The 19,422-nt window shown below is 45.8% G+C and overlaps 2 protein-coding genes across 6 annotated transcripts in view; one reads left to right on the forward strand and one right to left on the reverse strand.

Moving 5' to 3' along the window:
• SLCO5A1 (solute carrier organic anion transporter family member 5A1) overlaps nucleotides 1-15,481 on the reverse strand; it is a 150,428-nt gene extending 134,947 nt beyond the window's left edge. For all 3 annotated transcript variants that reach the window (XR_008419882.1, XM_019453234.2, XM_053896096.1), the window contains exons 1-2: nucleotides 15,119-15,481; nucleotides 12,020-13,418 (exon numbers count right to left, since the gene is read on the reverse strand). Coding sequence is in view for 2 of the 3 variants with exons in the window: in XM_019453234.2 (XP_019308779.2) it covers nucleotides 12,020-12,935 (916 nt within the window). In the remaining variant the exon portion in view is untranslated. The remainder of the gene's footprint in view (nucleotides 1-12,019; nucleotides 13,419-15,118) is intronic.
• Nucleotides 14,097-19,422, forward strand: part of LOC109269323 (voltage-dependent calcium channel beta subunit-associated regulatory protein-like) — a 28,319-nt gene continuing 22,993 nt past the window's right edge. Inside the window, exon 1 of one of the 3 annotated variants that reach the window (XR_002081023.2) lies at nucleotides 14,097-14,292. Coding sequence is in view for 1 of the 3 variants with exons in the window: in XM_053896097.1 (XP_053752072.1) it covers nucleotides 14,635-15,120 (486 nt within the window). In the remaining 2 variants the exon portion in view is untranslated. Of the gene's footprint in view, nucleotides 14,293-14,411; nucleotides 15,121-16,124; nucleotides 17,867-19,422 lie in introns of those variants that run through there. The other 2 variants (XM_053896097.1, XR_008419883.1) reach the window with 2 other exon arrangements.

A 19,422-nucleotide genomic window follows, 5' to 3' on the forward strand; every position in this document is an offset into this window, starting at 1 on the left:
TTTTTTTTTGTTTGTTTGTTTTTTAGTTAATTTAGCATTCATTTATTTTTAAGAAAAAATTTAGGTCTTATAACCCCTCATTAAATCTATCCTACATCTTCTCTTGAGGTCCAATTATTTGGTGAGCTGTGCTTTCAAATGCTGATTAATCACTTTACAGTTCTCCAGAATTCCTTGTCTCAATGTTTTCTTTACTAAAGCCACAACCACTAAAACAAAGTCAGATATCAGAAGCAAATGGCATTCCACTACCTTAGTACACACACACACACACACACACACACACACACACACACACCATTCCCTTTTCAAGGGTTTCAGTATTCCCAACTCTAAAGATGGTCCAGAAAATCTCTATGATTAAAAACCTTTTCAAGCTGGGAAATGAAGTCACAATAAAAATCATGAAACCCTACATATTTTTATATCCACTGAAAATAATATACTATGGCATATTATCTCCTATATTCTAATAATAACATAAGATAGTATAAATACTATATTTACTGAGCAAGATGTAGCAATGAGCAATGCACAATGAATTTGCATTTCCTATCCCTTGCTTGCTAGAAACCCTTTCTATTTACAAAGACATGTTTTACCTGGATCTCCTCCATCCAAATGTTCAATGCTTTCTGATTCTATGACCTAGAGATTTCCACTTATAGTTCCAAGACATTAAAAAAATACAAGATATAGAGTAATTTGGATGCGTAAGTTTTTTTTTTTAAGTTTATTTATTTAGGGGCGTTTGGGTGGCTTGGTCCAACTTCAGCTCAGGTCATGATCTCATGGTTTGTCAGTTCAAGCCCCATGTCAGGCTCTGTGCTAACAGCTGAGAGCCTGGAGCCTGCTTCACATTCTGCGTCTCCCTGTCTCTCTGCCCCTCCCCCGCTCATGCTCTGTCTCTCTCTGTCTCTCAAAAATGAATAAACATTGATCTCACGGTCCGTGAGTTCAAGCCCTGCATCGGGCTCTGTGCTGACAGCTCAGAGCCTGGAGCCTGTTTCAGATTCTGTGTCTCCCTCTCTCTCTGCCCCTCTCCTGTTCATGCTCTGTCTCTCTCTGTCTCAAAAATAAATAAACATTAAAAAAAATTTTTTAATGAATAAACATTTAAAAAAATTAAAGTTGATTTATTTTGAGAGAGAGAGAGAGAAAGACAGGAAAAGCAGAGAGAGGGAGAGAGAGAATCCCAAGCACTGTTAGTGCAGAGCCCGATGTGGGGCTCGAACTCACAAACCGTGAGATTGTGACCTGAGCTGAAATTAAGAGCCAGATGCTTAACTGACTGAGCCATCTGGGCATTTCTGGATGCTTAAGATTAAACAAAGTTTAGAGCATCACCATTGACAAATCTCTGGGGATGGGGGGGAGGGCGTCCTGTGCACTGTAGGATGCTTAGCAGCAACACTAGCCAAAATACCACTAAAATACCCATCCAAGCTGTGACAATTAAAAAAAGATTCCAGACATTACCCAGTTGGGTGGTTGGGGGGAGGGAAGCAATCACCCTGCTTGAGAACCACTGTTTCAGAATGACCTATAACCTACAAATTTTCCATAAAGGAACTGAGATTCAGAACATGGCACTCCTGACTACTGTGAATGGTTTTGGAGGAGGAGGACCAGGCAGCTATGAAACCCCCATCTCTTTTTCTCTAGAACAGGGAGATGGAAAACACAAGGTGAAAGCACTACTTCTTTCGGGAGCACCCAGCACAGCACAATATGTGGACATGGACCCATATTCTCCAATTTCAAATATTCCAGTCTCTTTCTCCAAAAAGACACAACAGAACAATCCAAATGCCCATGTATGTCTCTTCACCTTTTCTCACTGAAGACTTCCTCCCTAAAATGCTTACTGTAAAATCCATTTTTTACTCCATTTTTCTTGTACAAAATCCCTATTCCTTTTTTTTTTCTTAATTACACCCATAAGAAATGACTTGAAACTCACACACACTTGAAAAAAATTCTCATAGCTGAAGTATAGACACCCGAACCAACACATGCTAGAATGCTGCATGGGCTAGGAAAAAACAATTCTACCATCCAAGGACTTGAAATTCCCAGAATTTCCATTTTTGTAGTAGACTTTTTTAAATACAGATTGGTGGGGCGCCTGGGTGGCTCAGTCGGTTAGGCAGCCGACTTTGGCTCAGGTCATGATCTCGCGGTCCGTGAGTTTGAGTTCGGGCTCTGTGCTGACAGCTCAGAGCCTGGAGCCTGTTTCGGATTCTGTGTCTCCCTCTCTCTGACCCTCCCCCGTTCATGCTCTGTCTCTCTCTGTCTCAAAACTAAATAAACGTTAAAAAAATTTAAAATAAATAAATAAATAAATACAGATTGGTTTATAATCTATAGATCAACTCAGACTCAAAACAAATTGGCTGTGTGACTTGGGGAAACCCTTTAATTTTTTTACCTCAATAACGATTTTCAAGCATACAGTTCAATACTGTTAAGTATATTGTTGTGCAATAGGTCTTCAGAAATTTTTATCAAGCAAAACTGAAAGTCTATACCCATTAAACACCAACTCCCCAATCCCCCTTCCCCCCACACCCTGGCAACCACAATTCTACTTTCTGTTTCTATGAATTTGACTATTTTAGATACCTTGTATAAGTGCAATCAAACAGTACTGTCTGTTTCTGACTGTCACATTTCACTTAGCACAATGTCTTCAAGATTCATCCATGTTGGGGCCCCTGAGTGGCTCAGTCGGTTAAGTGTCTGACTTGGGCTCAGGTCACAATTTCACAGTTCATGAGTTAGAGCCACACATTGGGGCTCTCTGATGTCAGCACAGGGCCTGCTTAGGATCCTCTGTCTCCCTCTCTCTCTGCTCTTCCCCCATTCTCTCTCTCTCTCTCTCTCTCTCTCTCTCTCTCAAAAGAAAGAAACATTAAAAAAAGAGATTCATGGGAATGCAAGCTGGTGCAGCCACTCTGGAAAACAGTATGGAGGTTCCTCAAAAAACTAAAAATAGAACTACCCTACGACCCAGCAATCGCACTACTAGGCATTTACCCACAGGATACAGGGGTGCTGTTTCAAAGGGACACATGCACCCCCATGTCTATAGCAGCACTACCAACAATAGCCAAAGTATGGGAAGAGCCCAAATGTCCATTGATGGATGAATGGATAAAGAAGATGTGGTTTATATATATGCAATGGAGTATTACTCGGCAATCAAAAAGAATGAAATCTTGCCATTTGCAACTACGTGGATGGAACTGGAGGGTATTGTGCTATGTGAAATTAGTCAGAGAAAGACAAAAATCATATGACCTCACTCATATGAGGACTTTAAGAGGCAAAACAGGTGAACATAAGGGAAGGGAAACAAAAATAATATAAAAACGGGGAGGGGGACAAAGCATAAGAGACTCATTAATATGGAAAACAAACTGAGGGTTACAGGAGGGGTTGTGGGAGGGGGGATGGGCTAAATGGGTAAGGGGCACCAAGGAATCTACTCCTGAAATCATTGTTTCACTATATGCTAACTAATTTGGATGTAAAATTTAAAAAAATAAAAAATTAAATAAAAAAAAAGAGATTCATCCATGTTGTAGATGAATGTATCAGGATGTCCCTTCCTTTTGAAGCCAAATAATATCCCATTATATGCATATACATTTTGTTTATCCATTCATATGTTGATGGACACTTGGATTGCTTCCTCTCCTTGGCTATTATGAGTGATGCTGCTATCAACATGAGTGTTCAGATATGTCTTTAGACCCTGCTTTTACTTCTTTTGGATATATATACGCGGACGTTGGACTGCTGGGTCATGTGGGTCACGTGCATTCTCTCTCTCAGAATAAGTAAATAAACCTTAAAAAAAGAAATAAACGAGATGATCTCCGGAACACACACTGACTTGACAATTACTATGGGAAAGAACTCAGTCAGCCAGTCCAGTCATGCCCTTCTCTGTCTGATCGCCCTTTGCAAAGGAAAAACTTCTGATCTTCATTCTTCAAAACCATTTCCAATATACCCAGATGTCACATTTATCTATTATCAAACTCCCAATTCACTATTAAATTTTCTAGATTGTTTAGAAAGAAAAAAGCAGAGCCAAGTACATGGCTCTGTATGCTTTTCCCCAACCAAGGGACCTCATAGGGCGAGCACACAAACGCACCTCTGACAGAGTTCCACCAACAGAGAGAAACCCGTCAGCGCGGAGCCTTCAGGGTGAAGAATGAGATAAACAAAGTGATGCTTCCTTTGGTGAATGTCAAGATGAACAACATTTGTTTAAGGTCACTTTCTCTTACTGAACTCAGCAGTGATCATGTCACACAACTGTGGAATTCAAAACAGGAGCCACAGCTTATGAAATACCCAAAACTGACATCTTGCTTTCACAAATGAGTAAGAGATGGGAGGGTTCTTGATGACACGGAACTTCAGTACAGGGGCTCCACCCCCAAGCCCAGACGGCAACTTCCCACGGGGGACGTGGGGGAAGCGAACCAAAGATCTGTGGACCCCTACTCCTCCAAATACGGTCCTCAGACCAGCAGCACTCCCCTCACCTGCGAGTCTGTTAGAAATGCAGAATCCCAGGCCTCACCGCGGACTTACAGAAGCAGAAATCTGCATTTTTTAAAAGACACCCTGGCGATTCACACGTTTTTAAAGTTTCAGAAGGGCTGTTTCAGACTGCGTACATAACAGAATTCATAGCACCGGGAGGGGAGAGATGGAATAAATCATGCTTGAAAAACGTAGCATAAATACTACTAAAAAGGCTGTTCTTTTTGCAGGTGGGCTGAATAAATCAAGGCGCACTCAACTGTCTTTTCCCCAGCGAGGAAGCAAACCCTTTTACTTATCAGTTAGAATATGAAGGGTTTCTCAACATCTTAGACTGACTAGTTTGTCTTAGAGGCCACAAGTGACCAGCACGCAGCTGATATAAATTCAGTAATCGCTAAGGGTAGAGAAGACATTTCTGACACAGACTAACTGTCCCAGGTATATGTAAAACTCACTGACATCCCAACAAGACGCCGCCACAGGCCACAGATGCCACGTCGTTCTCACTCTCTGCCCTGCATCCATCTGGGTTATTTCTCTAGGTGTCCTGGATCATCATTTCCTCAAATCCCTCAGCCGTCATTCTCCCTCATAGTAGTTTTCAGTGCAGATTATTTTTTTTTATGTATTCATGATTTATACAGAGTCTACTTCCCAAAAGGATTTTATGAGGCTTTCAAAGATGAACACATTGTAAACAAGACAAGCAAAATTAAAGCAGAATAAAAAATGAGTTAGAATTAAAAGAGAATACATATTCCACATGATCTTTCCTTTTTGGCTCCCCCCTTGCCCCAGCACCATTCTTTCCTAGGAAAGCAGCAGCAGATTAATGTGATTGATGAATCTTAAAATAAACCAAGATGTTCAGCTCAACTCCTCCTTTTTGTCTCTTGGGAGTTAGCACGCAGGTAGGGAGTAAAAATTCTGCCCTGCTCCCTCTTGGCCTAAGTCTTAGCTATGCTGCCCCCAGCCAGGGCCCCACCCCACACGGGGAGACCCAAGGCCGCTACACTGTTAAGCCCCAGCATTGCCTGTGGCTGGATAAGTCTGTTTAATGGTGGCATAATTACAAAGTCCATTTGCACAAAGATATGAGCTACATTCTTCAATCTCATTTCTATCCCTTTACAAAGGTGATATTTTGGTCTTTGACTTATTTCTCAACTACCTCAGAAGTCAAGTGAGGGAAAGGGTGCTATTTATTGGGTCCTTTCAAAATCCCATCCAAAAAGTCAGGAAAAACAATGCTATAAACTACTTAGGGTAGGTTATTAATACTGGCCAGTAAAAAAAAAAAAAAAAAAAAAAAATGTCCTAAATTTTCTGGCTACTGAGATAAAAAAGAAAAACATAGCCGGTGTGGAAGACTTCTACAACTAGAAGTCACTCCGTATTTGCTCCACCTTCATTTTACTTGCCTTCCTCTCCCATACAGACTGGGAACCTAAAACTTTGCCTTCCCCAAAATCATGTTAGCTGGAAGAGGCCAGGAGACTCCAACTGGCCAAGAAGACATCCTTGAGAGTAAACAGGTGCTTCCTCCTCCACTTTCTCCTTGTGAGGAACAGGCATGCAGTGCCTCAGGTGTAGCACCCATTGCCAGGAGCCGGGCAAGAAGAGAGGAAGCTGGGTTGTTGCTCAAGATAAATAAACCCCTAACTTGCCAAAGCCACATATACACTTTGGTTATACAGTTTTGGGAACACTGAACTGAAACATATGTCTTTGTACATTTCATTGTTTTTATTACTATAAATAAAATCCTTTACATTGAGACACAGATTGTTCTTTTTTTTTAATGTTTTATTTATTTTGAGAGAGAGAGAAAGAGAGCATGCAGGGGAGGGGCAGGGAGAGGGAGAGGAAGAGAGAGAGAGGGAGGGAGAGAGAATCCCAAGCAGGCCCGACGCAGGGCTTGATCTCACGAACCATGAGATCATGACCTGAGACGAAACCAAGAGTAGGATGCTTAACCAACTGAGCCACCCAGGGCGCCCCAGATACAGATTGTTGTATACAACGTTGCTAAAAACTAATGAAGATTTTTCTATACAATGTTTCTAAGAAGTACCTTCTCTTTTCCAATTATAAAAAAAAAAAAAAAAAAAAAAAAAAAAAAAAATGAAGGGTTCTCATACTTGGAAAGAGCACTTTATCTCAGAAAAAGAGCAAAAATATATATACACACACATATACATACACATATATATAATGTTTATATTACTATAAAACCTTGATGAAGTAGAACTCAACTGATTTCAATCTCACTGTACTTTTAAAAGACTGAGGAAATGTGAAAAAAGGAAAAAAAGGAAGAAGCCACCAGCTATTTATTTTAAGATAATAATATTACTTCTGAGGGGCACCTGGGTCGCTCGACTGGTTAAGCATTCCACTCTTGACTTTGGCTCAGGTCATGATCCCAGGGCCATGGGATCAGGCCCCATGTTGGGCTCTGTGTTGAGCATGTACCTGCTTGGGATTCTCTCTCTCTCAACTTCTGCTCCCTCCCCACCCTGCGTGGGTGCCCGAACATGCGCCTGCACTCTCTCTCTCCCTCTATCTCAAAATAAATAAATAAATAAATAAATAAATAAATAAATAAATAAAATAATAATAATATTCCTTCTGAGTATGTGTATGTCCTCGGACCAGCTCATGTTCACCAAATGTCCTGCCAGTCTATGTGGGCAAATGAAGACCCACAATAGTAAAACCAGGACACCACAGAGCCCCCTCAAACTTCAGAAGAGCTTCTGTTACGTTACACGAGGCACAAATATCCACTGCATAAATGTTCACACACTCAAGAAAGATGGTCATCAAAGGATGACATACAGAAAGCTCTGGTAATAAAACCTTGGGTTCGCAAAAAACTCCTTTACTCCCGAGTATAACGAGCATAACATTGCTGAAACGCTGATCAAAGGTACACGTACAATGTTTCCAAGGAGTGATTTCCTATACAATGTTTTAATTGCCTACACACTGTTTCTTTCCTTTTTTCTAACTGTAAAAAGATCTGGTGAAGGGTTTTCATACTCAGAAAGCGTAAAATATCTCTCACTCCTCACTCTGCCCACTCTGTAGGATGAGTTTGAATTCCACTTTAGCAGAGCGGAGTGCTGCCTCTTACAGTTGGCAGAATGCTTGCACACATGTAATCCCATTTGGTCCTCAAAATATTACAGTGAGGGAAACAAATGTACTAATCCTCGTGCGGAAACAGAGGCTGGGAGACATTAAAGGATTTGTCTAAAGTCTCACCACCAGTCACCGGTAGAGCCAGACTAAAATATAGACCTCCTGCCTCCTCATCTAGCGCTTTCTAAGGCACTGTGCCAACCCCGCCCCTTCTCTGTGGTGTGAAGTCAAGGCTCACACACCAAGGACGTGAATGCTGCACCCACACCGCTTGGCCAACGGCCAACCCATACCTATTATTACTTATCCTGAATATCCCCCAATGAGACTTGTGGCTTTCGATTCTAGAAATGCATCCCCTTTTCCCTTTTCCTACCTGTTAGCCATTCTTTCTCATTTCACTGTTAGTTCACTAGTTTCTTGCCCCCAAAGGACCACATTTCCTCTCTCTTCGTGAGATACAATTTCAAATCATGGTCTAGTTACTAACCTCACTTCTTAATAGCCGCAAAGCTTTCTCTGCGCCCCAGGTCAACACTAAACCTCTCTCCCTGCAGGAGTTGGGGCACTTAGTGGGTGTAAAGGCCACCGTAGCTCATCTACGACCACAACTGTTCTACGGTTAAAACTGCCAGAATGCTAACATCAAACATCCACAAGATTAAGACATACATTTACGTTCCGTTTCAATGGTTTTAATGTTAATTCAGTATCTGTTCGTGCCCACAATTACGAACTTGCTACCTGCATTTATTTTTCCTTCTATGGTTGTAAAGAGAAGTCAAAAAGATGGACAGAAACACTAAGAAAGGAGTGGACAGTGAAAAAGGTAATATAGAACAGTTTTGCAAAAAATAACAAAGATTGAAAGAGTTATTTATTAGAAACAATCCCACATCATACTAGGTTAACACCTCTCATGTCTAGGAATATAGTGGCCTCTCTTATTTGAATTGACACAGAGGTTACCTACAAAACCTGCTTTAAAAGGTTTAAGACGGGGCGCCTGGGGGGCTCAGTCAGTCGAGCGTCCGACTTCAGCTCAGGTCATGATCTCGCGGTCTGTGGGTTCGAGCCCCACGTCAGGCTCTGTGCTGACAGCTCAGAGCCTGGAGCCTGCTTCAGATTCTGTGTCTCCCTCTCTCTCTGCCCCTCCCCTGCTCAGGCTCTCTCTCTGTCAAAAATAAATAAACATTTAAAAAAATTTTTTTAAAGATTTAAGACGGCTCTTGCTCTGAGGAACTGTGGGCCAATTCAGCTTCCTTCTGCACCATGTTCAGGGCTCTTATGGACACGGCACATCCTTTGCTTTCTTTCAGTTGACTTTCTTTCAGTTGGCTCTCAGAGCCTCTTGCCAGAAAACACGCAGTGAGGAGGGAAGCCCAAGGGCTCTCTGGTCAGAGAGGGGTGGGTTTGAAGCCCTTAAGCAAGTCATTCAAACTCTCTGAGCTTCAGTGTCCCCATCCATGAAAACAATCCCATCTCAGGAGGTCACTGAGAACATTAAGTAAAATAGTACATGTAAGATTCCTGGCACTCAAACCACTGTAGCTTTTGCTGAGATCCACTTAATACAACAGAATTCTCCAGAGTTTCCCAAAGAATGTGTCCTAAGGCCTTCATCAAGGTTTTTTCAAAAGAAGAGGAGGAGGAGGAAAGGGAGGAGGAAGTAGAGGGGGGGAAAAGAGGAATAGAAGGAGGAATAAGCAAATACCATTTTTCCTCCCTTTGCACGGGTCACTTCACACCCCTATGTCAAATGGGCACTATTTATTTATTACCCTGAAAGCTCTTCAGGGGCTGGGACTCTGTCTCATTTTTGGTTTTCCCCAAAGTAGCACTTTGGGAAAAACTTGCTGTTTTTCTTCTCAGTGTATAACCACGACCAGAAAAGTTAAATCGTAGGGCTCTTACTAGTGGATGTTCTCCCTTTGTGTAGGGCCCTGCCTGTGTTTTTGATGAAGCAAATTTGTGTGAACAGTATCCAAGAAGTGGGGTAGAAGGGAGTTCTAAGTAAACGGAGGCAACGATCGGCAAAAATAAGAATAACAATTGGGATATTTACAGAGTCAGGTTATCTTTCTAAAGATTACTTATTATTTTCCAAGGGAGAAGTACATGTTTACAGTGGAAAGACCTAGCAATCACCCACTCAACCAAGTGATTAAACGTAACATCACTAATGAATGGCCAGATCCATGTAACGTAAAACACACCGCATTGCCTTGAAGTAGTCTGACCAAGAGTGTTGTGTCTGAATCTACTTACATCTTTAGACTGAACTTTCAGCCTATGAGAAATATTCGGGACGGAAGACAAGGTAAGCAACCCCACAAGGAAATAATCAGATAAATCTAGAATGTAGAACATCCCGCAAATCAACTAGCCTTGTCCCTTCAAAAAGTCTATATGATGAAAAAAGAAAAACACGTTGAGGCACTGTTCTAGATTATAAAACCACTAACAAGGTTAGTGGACAAATGCAATGCATGAGAATCTTGATTGGCGTCTGGTTTGCAAAATACAGTTATCAAAGACATTGAGGGGGCAATTGAAGAAATTTTAATATGGACTGGATATTTGATGATATTAGGGAATGATTATGAACTCGGCAGGTTAAAGTTCCTGCACAGATGTCAAAAAAAGTCTTTATTTTTATAAGATACACACTGAAACTTAGTGATGTCTACAATTACTTTAAAAGGGCTTATCTCCCCACCCCCACCCAGAAAATATATTACATAATACTTACACACGCAGGTTGATAAAGCAAATCTGACACAATGAACAATTATTGAGTCTAAGTGGTGGAAATATTGGGGTCCATTGTACTGTTTCACCTGTTCTATATGTTTGAAAACTTGTCATAATAAATGTTAGAAGATAAGGAGACAAAGTAACAAGCAAGCTAGTCCTCTCTTCTCTGAATGAAAATTTCCTTCCTTTGCATTTAATAATACAAATAAATTATAAAACTCTTGTCCTAATGCATTTGAACCAGTTATTGGGGACTATACATTGCTCAGACACCCTCTACAACATATTCTGGGGATAGCAATTGTGTTGAGAAAAGATCATAGCCCTCTTAATGGGGTATCATTCTCACCGTCCTTTGAAACCTTGTTATTCCCACACCAAAGATCCTATCAACACATGGCTAATAAAATGGTAAATGCAGCTGGTATTTGCTTATCTACTGTTGTTTCTTTTTTTAAATAAAGTACAATTCTTTATCTTCTTTTAGTTGGACCCCAGTATAGAAACATAGAAAAACAGAGATCCCATGTAGCATGACTGCTATTCACCCTTTTCAAGGGTTTAAATCCATCCCTTAAAAGTTCAATTTTGAAGGGGCAGCTGGTAGAGGGAGGTGCTGACAACCACACAGATTTCTAGGAACTACATTTTCCTACCTGCTGCAGTGGCTGCCTCGCCTCATATGAGCACCCTCTATTTAACCCCAGCATCCCTGTCACAGGAGCTGATTCTTGCAGGCCAAATGACCAAATCCAAGAGCCACCTGCTCCCAAGTTCATGTACTTAAGGGTCTTCAACCAGCAACAAAAATAGCAACGTGCGATCTTGCTTCTGCATAGAGATAACTTAGTCATTTGGTATCACTCGAGTTTTGTTTTTAGATAGTGATGCAGGTGATATACGTAAGGAATACAGGTACAGAGGCAGTAAAGCATCTTGTATGTAGTCTGGATGCTCCATTAGCCCTGCTGTGGAGGACAAGAATGAAAAGCAGCAGGGGATGAAAGGAGTAAATAATCCAAAGCTTCACTCCACACCAGGTGCTTCTATTCGTTCCTGACCTTTCTAGAAGAACAGCCATTAGAAAATAAACTTGATCAGTTCGGGCTTTTCCAAAGGAAGACAGCAAGAGAAAGAAGCACGACCCCAAAGTTAAAAGTTTGCATTACTTGGGGAAAGAGTGTGAAGTGTGAGTCTGACGATTAGCTCAAGGACTTCTCTATTTGATTCTCTTCCAAACTAAAACACATCACACTAAGGCTAACACACAAAAATATAAAATACACTGAAGCTTAATGCTGAAAATATGCATGTAATATATACAATGACATTATAGATACAGTATATGTATATATATATATATATATATATATATATATATATATGTATAGTGAGGTATATATGATGAGATTCTATACACATATATTTTTTGTGTCGTGTGTATGTGTGTGTGTGTGTGTGTATAAAATCTCCTGGGGAAATGTGAAAAAGTGTTTCCTTTTGATTGTTGAGTTCAAGCTTATCTGAGAGGACAGGAAAGTCTTACCTAGGTACAAGGATGCGTTTTCTTTCTTGACGTTGTCATCCAAGTAGGTTGGTCCCAAGGTATAAATAGGTGTGGAACCCATTCCGATGAGAATCTGTGCGCAAATGAATAAAGCCACATAGACCCAGTGATTATTTCCTCCTGAGTCCTTCAGGCAGGCGGGAGGCTCCGAGGTGGCCGTGGAGTTGCCATTCTGACACAGGCCGTCGTTGGAGGCCGAGGCATTCAACTCTTGGATCTGGTAGGGAGGCGAGATGAAGTGAGGTAAAGCAAAGAGGGCAGCCCCGATGGCAATGAAAAGTCCACCGACGGCCAGCCACAGGGGCCTCCGACCCCGGCCGCCAAAGTAGCTGACGAACACCACCACCACCAGGCTCCCAATGTCAAAGCAGCTGACCAGTAGCCCCGACTCAGAACTCTTCAGACTGTAGCGCCTTTCGATGGTGGTGATGACACTGCTCAAGTAGCCGGAGACCATCAACGCCTGGATGAAGGTCAGGAAACACATGCAAACCAGGAAGCAACGGGAATCAGTGAGGACCACATAGAGGCACCTTCTCCCCTGGAGCGTGGCCAGCGTGGAGGACACCGACACGGCTTTGCTGACTTCCACCCTGTGGTTACATTCCATGAGCCCTGCCATCTCTGCCGAAGTGGACGGAGCAGAGGGACTGGGGGCCAACCCGCTTGGGCCCTGTTTCGACTCCTGACGGCCCAAAGAATCTGTACAGCCAAAAGCTGCCTTTGCGCCTGTACTCGCAGGACTGAGGTCTGGCCGGCAGGAGGCGCTGTTCAGGACGGGTAAACTCTTGGACCTAAAGGTCTCTGGTTCGCACTTCTCTTGGACAGCTCCTACTGTGGCTTGCGCTTCCAACTGCTCTCCCGCCTGGGGCTGCAGCCCAGTGCCTTCGTCCATGGCTCTTAGAATTCAGATTCGATCGCTGGTCGCACTCAAGGACTCCGGCGCTTTTCATCCACCGGCACCAGGGGCCGAAGTCTGGCCCTCTCAGTCGTGCCTACCAGGGACCGGGGCCGGGGGTGCAGAGCCGCGCAGCAGGGCATCCTCACCAGCAGGGAGGCACCCAGGGCATCCTGACCGCAGATGCTGCCCCGAGGCTCCGCAGCCGCGTGCCCCGGGGGGCAGGGGTCCGCGCGGTCCTGCGTTGAGCCCTGCTGGGGGTCCACCTCGGGGCGGTAGCTGGCGGTAGGAGCCTTGCGCGTCCCGGGCGCATCCCCTCCGCCGCCGCTCGGCCCGCCGCCTGGAGCGAGTACGCCCCGTGCCCAGCGTGGGGGCGCTTAGCGCTGTTGCCCGCGCCGCATACCGCCCGGCTGGCTGGGCCGGAGGCGCCCTGTCCTCGCCGCCTCCGCTTGCGACACCCTCGGGCGCAAAGATGCCAACCTGCAAAGCAGAGAGAGGGCGGTCAGCGAAGGGCGGCTGCGGCTGGGGCTGGCGTCCCGCCGCCCCGGGGGCCAGCGCTGGGTGACGCGGACGGTCCCAAATGGGACCGAGGCACGAGCGGGGAGCGAAGCCCTGGAGGAGGAAGCGGCTGCAGGCTGCAGCCTCTAGTGCCCGAACAATAAGCAGCAGGCGGTCGGCAGAGACCCTCCCTCATTGTCTACCATGGACCTGCCCCCGCCCCGCCCCTTTTGCCTTAAACAGAGCATCTGCTTTTATATGTTAATAATTATCAACCTGGCAGCCGTGACTCAGAGGCAGTGTCTTTTATTCGGCTGAACTAATTGCAACCTTTTGGTACTCCTACTCCATTACTCAAAATAGAAAATGCCCAAAAGAACAAAGGAAAGTTTTTTTGGGGTGTGTGTGTGTGTGTGTGTGTGTTTCCTTACAAACAGTACATTCCCAGTACCGATTTTAAAAAAGAAAAGGGGAAAGCTGCGTGTGTAGAAATGTGTGTACACACTTGTGCGCAGGCACGTGTGCGCGACTGGATGCGAATCCGTCTGCTCCATCAGGGACACGTATGCAAAGCCCAAAGCAGCCGCAAAAAGGTCAACGCGCTAGCCTCTTTACTCCCGACACTAAAAATAACCCCCCGGAACGAAAGAACTATTCAATTTCAAATACCAGGGGCATTTGAGGCTGCGGCCCACACTAAGTCCCAGCGCGCAGTGACACGCGAAACCGAAAATCAGTTTGCTTTGCGGAGGGGTGGGGAAGCAACAGCCAAACAAAGAGATGCCGGCACGCTCGCTGTCACAGAGCTCGCTGGGAGCCCACCGAGCAGTCTTGGCGCCAGGAGGCCGCGGGAGAGGTATGCTGTTTACATCGAGCGCACCCTGCGCGCGTGGGCCCGGGGTGCGTGCGCGAGCGCGCGCGCACACACACACCACACACACAGACACGCGGAGAGACCCCTCACACACGCGCGCACACACACACACATACGCACACAGGCGTGGATATCGGAGCCCCTCGCGCGCTCCCGCATCCGGCTTGAATTCAGCGAGAGCCGAAAACAGGTGTGTCCCCGGGGTAAGCCCCCGCCCCTCATCTCGGGGACTCCCACTTCAGTGCTCCCGCCCGGGGTGATGTGCACCAGGTGGGAGAGGAGAGCCGGACTTCGCCGCGTTGGGTTTCATTTCGCGTTTGTGTGATGCTGCTGAGAGAAGAAAGGAGGACGGGTAAGGGAGAAAGGCGGGGAGGCTGGGCGGCCAGGGGCGGCCACTCCGGCGGCTCCCTCGGCTCCGCCGGGCCGGACGGGCTCCCAGATTCCCGGCCTGCCGGCCGCTCGCAGCCCGGGCTTCCCCGCCGCCTCCTCGCCCGGGCGCCGTCCCGGGGAACCCCACCGGCGGCCGCGCGCCGGCCCGGGGAATCCCGGCAAACTCCCTCGGCGCTCGGCGGCGGCCGAGCCCCTGCCCGCGCGGGCACCCACCCCGCAGCGCCGGCGCGGAGGGACGCACGCTCCCCAGCCGGGAGCTCTCGGGGCCGGCGTGGAATCCCTGGGACACCCCTGCGCGTGCACACACACATACACACACACACACACACACACACACACACGCACGCACGCACGCACACACAGCCCGCGGGAGGACGGCTCGCCGCGCTGCCCGGGCGCACCAGCCGCCGCTACTCACTGGTGAGTGTCGGTCAGAATGTCTGGCTGAGAGCGGAGCGGCGGGAAGTGGGGGCTGTGGAGGCGCGGGAGTAGTGGGGAGACGCCTGGGGAGGCAGCTTCGGTCCAGCCGCGGAGAAATCAGTGAATGAGACTGTGAGTCGGGCTGAACTCTTACCCCCACCCCTCGCCTGTCACCCAAGCCTCCCTCTCCAGACACACGCGCACAGAGACGCGCCCGGAACGGAGCAGCAGAGGGCGCAGGCGCGCGGGCGGCCGCCCAGCCCGGGCCCGGAGGCAGCGGGCCACCCGCCGCCCTTCACCCGCCCGGCCAGGACGGGAGGCGGAGGAGCGCTGAAGCCCTGAGGGGGCAGGTCTCCAAAAAAGTGAGCTGCTGAGCCAGGGAGCCCATTCTGAATAAAGAAATTATTTCTGTCCGTTTGCTCCGTGTCGTGGGCACCCACAATGTCTAGGGACCAGAGTAGGTTGTGGGGACCAAAGATGAACAGGACAGGATCCCTGGACTGAGGAAACCTCTGTATTGTGGAAGAAATATCCCCTAAGTAGCCTGAAACAACGAGGCGAGCTCCTTACAGGATGCCACCGAAGAACCTAATATCCATTCACTTAACTCCATCATCATTTCCAGGCAGAAGGAAAGGCGTGTGCAACAGCACGGGGCATGGTGCTACAAGTTAATAGGTAGAGGAGTTGCAGGGAGATCGCAGGGGTGGGGCCGAGGAAGGACCGCAAGGGTTGCAGCGTGGAGAAGGTCAGCAAGGGCTTCACGGCTTGTGAGCTGTCTGCTGTGAAGGGCCGGTGATGTTCTGAGTCGCTCACCAGAGAGGTGTTCTGGCAGTGGTGGGTGAATCGAGGCCACGTTGAGGGCACTGAGACAAGTTAGGAAGCAATCTCTCGACAAAATGGGATGAGGTGGTGACAAGGACATGGAGAGGAGGAACTGATTAACTATACAATGAGAAGGTGGAAGTGGACAAAATGGGATGAGGTGGTGACAAGGACATGGAGAGGAGGAACTGATTAACTATACAATGAGAAGGTGGAAGTGGCCATACCTGGAAGTCAATGTAATCTGCAAGATGAGAAAACGGTCCAATGTAAGATGTCTCTCAAGTTTCATACGGGACTGACTGGGTAGATGACATCCAACCAAAACACAGGAGGAGACGTGTGCTCTTGAGGGAAAGGTGGTTCTCCTTTCAGACGCACTGATTTCGCCAGGAGGGTATACATGTCCCATAAGCCATTTTGATATATGATACACAGGGAGTTTGGACTGGAGATGTGAATTAACAGGCATCAGCCCAAAGGTGACAATCAGGTGAATAAGGAAGACCAGGCAGACTGCAGAGAGGAAGGCTAAGGACAGGGCCCTGTCTAAGACCACAGTCTAAGAGACGGAGAGGGAAAAAGCTCAGGAGGGAGATTAGAAGCAATGGAGGTGGGTGAGGAATCAGAGAAGTCACAGAAGCCATAGCAGCAGAAAATTCTTAAGAAGGGAGTTATTAGATGCATGGAGACCTGAAGAGAAGTCAGATAGGTTAACTGAGAAGAGTCCATTCACTGTAGCAAGTAGGAGGACACTTACTTCAAGCTGAGCTTCAAGAGAGGGAGATGGTGATCTAAAGAAGGAAGGGGATTGTCCTTCTACAACTGCCATGACTATGCTCGCCATTCCTGCCATGCCAGAGCCACTTCGTTGACCCTCGGCCGTTTCCAATGAGAATACTGTCTCCACTTTACAGACCTGATGAGTGAGGTGCAGAGAGATTAAGTAACTCGGTGAGGGCGCACAGCTGGTCTGTGGAACCCATGTGTTCCTAAAGCCCATCCTCTTAACCCTGACTGGAAGATCTCTCATAATTGTACAGCAGCTTGACTTTTCGGTGCACCTTGCATCTGTTAATTATCTTACTTTAGTCCAATAACTACCATTCACAGTCAATCCTTGGAGAACAAAATAGGCCAGCTGACACCAAAGAGCGGTTAGTGTGTGCTTGATGCCCATGATGAGGCAACACTGATCTTCTGGTAGCTTCCAGACTGACCAAACAAATGGGGCAAAGATACTCCTTTCCTCATCCCCTGCCACTATGCCCTCCTCCTGAGATCTCCATCAAGCCCACTGTTTCTTTTCCACAAACAAGCAGTATGACTCCAGCTCCACCCCGGCCCAAATTGTAGTCTCCTACTGCTGGTAATGTAGGCAAAAGCGTGCATCACTTCTTGCACCTAAATACTCCTCGGAGCTTAGTCTGGATCCAAACAGAATCGATCTGCCTCCTATTACATCCTTCTAAGCTCTTTGGCCCATTCTCTCCTTTCAGCCCCAGCCCCAGACGTCAGTTTTTCTCCAGCAAATTCAATCTGTTGCATTAGGTGCCAACAGACGGCTTCCCTGCTGAAAGTCAAATAATCATGTCCCTGGAACATGCTGTGTTTATTCATGGTCCATTACTGTAGTTAAACTAGAAACAACTCTAAGAACCTATAGATTTTTTTATTGCCCCTCATAGAAAGATCATGATTTACAGACAGAATCTAAAAAGGCCCAATTAGCTACCCATATCGGAAACAAGAAGAAAACATTTAGCAAGAGACACTTCTTTTGCTTTCTCTTCCATAGTTAAGTGTGACCTTGGAAAAGGCCAGGCGTGTCTCCATCAGCCCTAATTGTCAGATTCATAGAAAGAAATGGATTCACATCATGGGATTCTGCTACACCCGTGGCTTATTTCACACCATGTAAGTGAGTACAGCTGCCTAAACCAGAATGTGTACCTTGTTAGGTATATTGGGATAAACTCTCTTCAAATTTCCAGGTTGCTAATGCTTCTCCTAAGTCATTAATCAGTGTAACTTACACATAAATTGCTCCTTTCCCAGCCTTCATATAATAAGAAGGTAGCCTTTGGAATTACCTACTGCATTCCATGGGCTTAAAATCTGGCTGCTCTGGAGAATGGAACAAGGAAAGTGAGAGGGAACTTGTTATTCACTCCCTTCTCTCCTTCCTGAAAAAAGGCTCACTTCAGAAGTCTCCCAGACACGTGAAGAACTGGATTTTGGTGCAGAATATTTTCTGGACTTAAAATATAATTCACAGTTGCTATAACTGAATTAGACACTGGTTGCTTCAGAGGGGACAAATTGTATGTTTAAGTTAACTTTTTTTTCAATATTGAAACACAGCTTTATTCACAGACCCTAAAGAGGTATCCAGAGTATTAGCCTCTGTGACATATTTAAATTACATCTCTATTCTTAGTTCAAAAAAGGAATTTGTTTTGTTTTTACTTGTTTTTGTGAGAGAGAGGGGGAGAGAGAGAGAGAAAGCACAAGTAGGGGAGTAGCAGGGAGAGACAGGGAGACACAGAATCCAAAGCAGGCTCCAGCCTCTGAGCTGTCAGCACAGAGCAGGACACAGGGCTTGAACTCACTAACTGTGAGATCATGACCTGAGGCAAAGTCAGATGCTTAACCCCCTGAGCCACCCAGATGCCCCCAAAAAGTAATTTACGATATAACTGATTTCCTCAAATTGTTTTTATTTTTTTAACTTAGTTTTATTTTTATTGAGATATCCTTGACATGATGCTTTTTAGATGTACAACATAATGGTTTGATATATGTATCTATTGTGAACTAATTGCAACAATAAGTCTGGTTAATATCCATCACCACACATGGTCACAAATTTTTTTTCTTGTGATGAGAACTTTTCAGATCTACTCCCTTAGCAACTTTCAAACATACAATACAGTGTTATTAACTATAAGATTAAAAAGTAAACTCTGAACAGGACTTGGCATTTACAGCCTCACTTAGAAGGAAATTTCAAGCTGGGTAAAACAAAAGAGAAACAGATTTGGCCCTGGGGTCCAGAGAATGCACCCAGTCACTCCAGCCCTGTGGTTTGCAAGTGCTGAAGGAGTATCTGACCAACTGCGTGAGCTTTAGCACTGCTAGTCCCATGGCCCAAGAGGCCACAGTCCCCTGAACACTTGGACGCATGGTCACCCTCTAAAGGAGCCAAGCAATTTGGCTGCACCTCTGGGACACAGCGAGGACAAGGAGACAAGACTCTATCAGTCAGGACCTTCTAGAACCTGCCACCTCCCTTAATAAAAGTAAGCCAGATAATCTAAGGCTAGTAATGAGGAGAAAATTCCCTGTGAACAGGAGACATCTATCTCCAAAGATTCACATTCCCTTGAAAGATATTCATATTTACCACCACTGGCTCCTGGGCCTGGAAAAGGAAGGAAGTTGGACAGGAAGGGGGAAGAAGGAGGTAAGAAGAGG

The sequence above is a fragment of the Panthera pardus genome, unplaced genomic scaffold (assembly GCF_024362965.1).
Source record: "Panthera pardus isolate Hobbes unplaced genomic scaffold, ASM2436296v1 HiC_scaffold_7, whole genome shotgun sequence".
Lineage (NCBI taxonomy): Eukaryota > Metazoa > Chordata > Mammalia > Carnivora > Felidae > Panthera > Panthera pardus.